The following is a 6,690-nucleotide window of genomic DNA, read 5'->3' on the forward strand; positions in this document are numbered from 1 at the left end:
TGATGATGATAGGTTGCATGATAGTGGTTTCTTTTGTAAGTTTGAGCATGTTATGCTTAGATCTTTTGATGTTGTGCTTGGTTGAGCTCTACATGGAATTTTAGGGCAATTCTCATGTGTTTAATTCAAGTTATTTCTAGTGTTTGATTGCTGGAAATCTATGGGTAAGCTAACTTGAGTTTTCTAGCTTTTAAATTTGAGTTTTGATAGTTATGTTCAAGATTGGAGCTTGATTTTGTGTATTGATGCAATATGAAATTATGGGGTTTTAATGTTAGATTTTGATGCATGAGCATGTATTTTAAACTCTCTATATGATTATTAAAGACCTATTTGATGGTTTGGAAGTTTGGTTGTGATTTGGGATGGTATAGTTGAGTTTTTGGGGCTGATTTTCGTGGTTTATTGCTGGTTTTTCTGGGTTTTAAACCCAGGTGCCGCTGCATGGTTTTAAGCATGCCGCGGCGCGCCCATTTATTTCCGGGCAGATCTTTTTTGCAAACTTCAAACAACCATAATTTTGTGATCCGGACTCCGATTTGGGAGTTCTATATACCGTTGGAAAGCTCTTTTCGAGCTCTATCTAAATATCTGAATTTCAAATGCCATGTGAATATTTTATGAAAGTGAAATCAGGGGTTAACCTTATTTGTGAAATCTCGGATTGTGTGACTAGGATTACCGACACCTGATCAGGAGCACCCGGGGATTCAAAATCTCTGATATTGCGGGACAACAGGTAAGACAATGATTAGCACGTAGAGTATGCGCAGTGGGATTTATATTGAAAATGATATGTATGATTGTTTAGTAACCGGGATTAGGGTTATTACCCTAATATGAGCGGTTGATGGCCTAGGGTTATTACCCTAGTGATATATGTGTATAAATGCCATGCCATGTTAAATGTAATGAGATTTAGGGATTATGCGCTCAAGGCATAATCTGGTTGGACTCGGTAACCATAACCGAGATGAACCATTCTAAGGCCTTATTGTATTCAGACGTGTGAGAGCAACACGTAGGTCTACGCCACGTAGATATAAATAGATGTATGAGCGCAACACATAGGTCTACGCCACGTAGACATAAATAGGCATGTGAGTGTAACATGCAGGTCTGTGACACACAGACATATATGAATGGCATTACTTTTTAAATAGCATGATGAGCATATTATATTTGTTATGATTTTTACTGTCTTGCTGGGCTTCGCTCACGGGTGCTCTACTGTGCAGGAAAGGGTAAGGCATTAGCTGATCAGCCATGAGTTCAGGAGCTGGGCGAAGAATGTACATGTTCGGGCCATATCAAACCAAGCGCGTTAAGGGTCTACCAGTGTTGTATTTTTTGAAACTCTCTTTTGCCGCATAGGCCGGCTAACTGAAAGAGACTTGTAATAAAGTTTGTAAATATTTTTTGGGATCCCAACTGTTGTAAAGTTTAAATTATTACAAGTTTTATTTTCATTCTGTCTATTGCAAAAGTTTAATTTCTGCTCTATTTTGATTAGTAATCCCGTTTAGGGGATTAGGGTTTCGTAAATAACTTGGGTAGGGTGCCTAATTATTTAGGGTGTTATACACACACTCTCTCTCTCTCTCTCTCTCTCTCTCTCTCTCTCTCTCTCTCTCTCTCTCTCTCTCTCTCTTTCTCCCTCTCTCTCTCTCCTTCCCTCTCCTCTGTTCTCTCTCCTCTATGATGTCCGTCCCTCTCCTTTGTCACCACCGTCACTCATTTGTCTCTCTTTTGGAGACAATCGTGCAACCACAAGCCGCCACGAGCACCACCCTAACTCCATCCCTCTCCTCCATGAGCACCACGAGTTCAGATTTGTTCATCATTTATTTTTTATTTCTATTTTTTTGGTTATTGATTTTTTAATTTTTGTATTTTGTTTGGTTTGTTATGGATCTGAGATTGTTTTTGTATTTCATTTTTATTTTATGGATGTAGATCTGTTTGATTAGTTTTGTGGTTGCATGGAATCTAATAAATGCAATGTCAGTAGTGGCATTGTAGTGGTGTGCATGCAGTGGTAGTGGCTAGTGGTATTTGCATGATGGTGGTTTTTTTTTTTGATGAGTAACAAAACTTTTATTGAAAGCAAAGAAAACTAGTAACCCTAAGAGGGGGCTACATCCCTTAATAGACCAGTGGCCTCTGCCTTATGCACTCTCGCCCAACGGGTAAGTGCATCAGCCATTACATTGTGTTCCCGGTTCACATGACAAACAAAGACCTTGTCAAAAGCCTTACACAAACACAAACAATCTCGAAACAGCGGGTAAGTATCCCAGCCATAAGGAAGTTGAGCGTTTCCAAAGGCTGTAGCAGCAATCAAAGAATCTGTCTCAATTTTAACAACTGAGGCGTGACTTTCCTTTGCCATCCACAGTGCCAAGGCAATCCCAAGAAGTTCACCTTCCAACACACCCCTGACTTTATTCCAGCCCAAGTACACCAGAGAATTTCCAACATCAGCATCATTAATCTGTATTGCTGCAAAACCAGCAACACCATCAGAGATAGAAGCATCTACCTTGCAGCACCACGGCATAATCGAGTCACTACAATGAGGCACAACAGTCCCCGATCAATGAGTCTCCATTCGATGCTCTTCACCTTGCTCAAACCAGATTGTCTTTGACACAAAGTCCCGTGAACGGTGGATAATTTTCCTGTAAATGACCTCCAAATCATCTGCTTGTCCTTTAAACACACGATCATTGTTCCACTTCCAAATTGAATTGCATAGAACCACAATCATCACCTGCAGGTTCAGGTCATTCAAATTACACCACCACATGCCAAACTCTAACATATTGTCCCAGTTGCACTCTTGTATCCTGATACCAAATCTGAACCATAAAGCTCGCATGCAATTACATTGAAAAACAAATGGGCAGCCGTCTCCACTTCAGAATGGCAGAAATCGCACAATTGTTGATCAGCCTGCAGGAAACCGAGATTACTTTTGGTGGGGAGTAAGTCACTGAATAACTTCCAGCAGAAGTGCTTCAATCTTGGGTCGATCTCTGTCTTCAAGAACTTCTTCCATAGCATATGCGGCTCATTGAACCTGTGTTGCTGGCTTAACTAATAAGCACTCTTGACAAAAAATTTACCTGATCCAGCAGCTTTCCAGAATAAAACATCTCCCCCCTCATCCAAAATTCTAATTCGGAGTATGTCCTCTGCAATGTCAGCAGAAAAGCAATCACTAATAACCTTCTCATTCCACTGTCTAGATCCTGGTATAAATAGGTCCACCACCCTCCATAAAGGCTGGTTGTGCTGAAATTGGAAATTATCTTTAATTTCTTCGAAGCCTCTCCTAGGCAGCCACGGCCTATCCCAGATTTCATAGGAACCATCTGCTATCATAAAGCCTGCCCCATTCACACAAATAGCCTTGGCCTGAAGGATACTTCTCCAACATCTAGAATCATTCCCAGTCTTCTCCACATCCCACACATCAGTACTTTTACAGTACTTATCTCTAAGGAGCTTCACCCATGGCTTGTCCTTCCCCTCCATAACCATCCAACAAAGTTTAGCCAATAACGCCAAGTTCATATCCTTAAATCTTCTAAATCCAAGACCCCCACACCTCTTGGGCTGACAAAGGCCACTCCAACTTCTCAGCGCAGAATAGTGCTTCTTATCCACACTACCAACCCACCAAAACTTAGCCACCACTCGATCCAATTCCTCACACAAGGTGGTAGGAACTTGCACAGAAGACAAAAAATAATTAAGAATGCTTTGGAGGACCGAACTTACCAAAGTTGTCCTCCCCGCTTGGGAAAGGTTTTTAGCCTTCCACCCTTCCAATTTACCAAGAATTTTATCTTTCAAGAACAAGAAATCCTTCCTCTTATTAGCCGAAAAGAAAAAGGGATTTCCAAGATACTTCTCCTTCGGGTTCAGATTATTAATGCCCAAAATCCCTTTGATTTCCTCTCTACAGTGACGCCTAGTGTTAGGAGAAAACACCACTCCACTCTTGGCATTGCTAACATGTTGACCCGACCATCTTTCATACTTATGAAGACAATTCAACAGAGAACTTGCATTTTCGACAGTAGCACTACAAAAGAATATAGAATCGTTTGCATAAAAAAGGTGAGTTATGGGAGAAGTGTTCCTAGCCACACGAATACCATTTAAATCATCATTCCTTTCAGCACGAAGGATGAGTTTAGATAGAACTTCACTGCATAGGATGAACAGAAATGATGAAAGGGGGTCTCCTTGACGAAGGCCCCGTTTAGGATTGAAGGGAGCTAAAGGTGCACCATTAATAAATATAGAATATTTGACCGTTATAACGCATTCTAGTAGGAGAGTACAGACTTGCTACTGAATCCGTTCGCCTTGAGAACTCGAAAAAGAAAACCCCATTCAAGGCGATCATAAGCTTTATTCATGTCCGTTTTAACCGCCATTACTCCCTTTTTATCTCTCTTGCTTTTCATCGAATGGAGTACTTCCTGAGCCACTATAGAACTCTCCGCAATCCATCGGCCAGGAATAAAGCCGATTGAAAAGGAGACACTAACCGATCCATACACCCTTTAAGACGGTCCGTTAAAATACGAGAGATGATTTTATACCCAAAATTACATAGGCTTATGGGTCTAAATTTATCAAAAGTAGCAGCATTCACAATGTTAGGAATTAGACTTATAAAGGTCTCATTCACTCTCTCCTGCATTCTCCCAGTTAGGAAAAACTGCTGAACCATCCAGCAAACCGAAACTCCAATAATGTCCCAATACTTTCGAAAGAAAATACATGGAAATTCGTCAGGCCCCGGAGCTTTAAGGGGATGCAACTTAAACACCACATCCTTGATCTCACCTTCATCAGGTACACGACAAATTGCTTCATTCTCACTCTCTGTGACTTTCTCAGTGAAAAGGGACTCCAAATCATCGTCTATGTGCGGGTTCGAGGAGCAGAACATGGCCTGAAAGCAGTCCTGAAAGAACTTCCAAACTCTTAACCATTCCCTCGTGTCATCCCTGATATGAAATTATGCCTTCTCCTGATCAGAGTGGACATGTGGAAGAACTTCGAATTCCCATCACCAAACCGAAGCAAGTTCTCACGAGACTTTTGTCGCCAGATCCTACCCATTTTCTCCTCCATGTCAAGGATTTCCATTTGGATTTCCGCTTCCTTAGCCACCGTAGATTGAGTGATAGCCATCTTTTGCACACTCTCCAATTGATTCCGAAGGCATCTCAATTTTCTATCACAGAAGCCAAAAACGTTCTGGTTCCATAGTTTCAACTCTCTCTTGGTTCTGCAAAATTTTCTAGGAAGCCCCATTTCCCTTTGTTCAGCAAACTCATCCTTCCAGGCATTATCAATAACCATTCTACAGTCTTCTCTTTAAGTCCAGACCTGAAGAAACCGAAAAGGATAATTCAGTTTCAAAGTTTCCCCCCAAGTGTCCAGAAGAATAGGAGCATGGTCGGAGCCAATAATAGGATAATTCTGTACCCGAGCGTTAGAAAACACAGTGCACCAATCTCCATCAGCAATAACTCTGTCAAGCCGTTTCCGAATACAGTTAGGGGCCAATCTCGAATTCTTCCAAGTGAAAATGCCACCAACACTACCCAAGTCAATCCCACCACACTTAAACAGAAAATTTCTCAGAAATTCCCCTTCCCTAGCATCATAGTCTCTACCTCCTATCTTTTTCGTATGGTCAAGAGTAACATTAAGATCACCCACAAGAGCCCAGGGATCATTGCACTCACTCACTTTCTCAGTGAGCCAACTCCAGAATTCTCTTTTAGAAGCACCGTAGGGAGTACCATAGATACAATACATTTTCCACTCTGGGAATCCAATAGCAGCTTGGAAAGACACTAAGAACCCAGTTTCATACGTATCAACGACATTACACAACACACCTATTCTCTAGGCAATACAAAATCCCCCCGCTAAGCCATTGGCCGGGATGCACCAATGGTTCACGAACCTCAAACGATTCAACACAGTACCCATAGTCTCCACAGTAACTTTAGTCTCAGAAAGAAAAAGAAAATCCGCATTAGAATCGCGGATAAGACCCCGGAGGGTCCTCTCTGCCGTGGATCATCTTAATCCACGGCAGTTCCATGCTAGGCACCCCATGAGGACAGTGGGGGCATGCTTCCGGCCGCCTCCTCGTCGCTTCCAAAATTTTGAATGCTACCATATTCAATGTTAACCTCAATACAGTTGTTAAGAACTTCATTGTTATTATCTAAACCGGCTGTATCCCCAGCATCTCTTCCCCGTCTTCGACCACTTCTAGTTTTTACTCCTGAGGATCGTTTAGCAGAGCGATTATCCTCTTTGCCCTTTGGTTTTCTTCCATGAGTCGTAGCTTTTCCAGGATTCGATGCTTCTCCCCCCGAGCCAATACAGAATTTCTCCTTTGTTGGTGTCCACTGTGTTTTTGCAATTTCCTCACTTGCAGTTTTGTTTGAGGAACTTGCTAAGGAGTCGGCTGGATAAGGCTCATACCACGTGTGAACCTTTCTTTTCCTAGTATTTCCCAATAAAAACAAGATCATTTCAGATAAGTTAGGAGGATTTGAAATCAAGAATTGTTGGGCCTTATAAAGATTTATAACATCATCACCATACAACTTGAGAAACATTTCTTGGGCCTCTTTTTCCAAA

General features: G+C 41.7%; 1 protein-coding gene across 1 annotated transcript; it reads right to left on the minus strand.

Annotated features, from left to right (window-relative positions):
* Positions 1-5,403: 5,403 nt before the first annotated feature.
* On the minus strand, positions 5,404-5,850 carry LOC115695264 (uncharacterized). Its single transcript, XM_030622342.2, has one exon. It carries the CDS (start codon positions 5,848-5,850, stop codon positions 5,404-5,406), a length of 447 nt encoding a protein of 148 aa, XP_030478202.2.
* Between the last annotated feature and the right edge of the window lie 840 nt (positions 5,851-6,690).

Source organism: Cannabis sativa, chromosome 6 (assembly GCF_029168945.1).
Source record: "Cannabis sativa cultivar Pink pepper isolate KNU-18-1 chromosome 6, ASM2916894v1, whole genome shotgun sequence".
In the NCBI taxonomy this organism is placed as follows: domain Eukaryota; kingdom Viridiplantae; phylum Streptophyta; class Magnoliopsida; order Rosales; family Cannabaceae; genus Cannabis; species Cannabis sativa.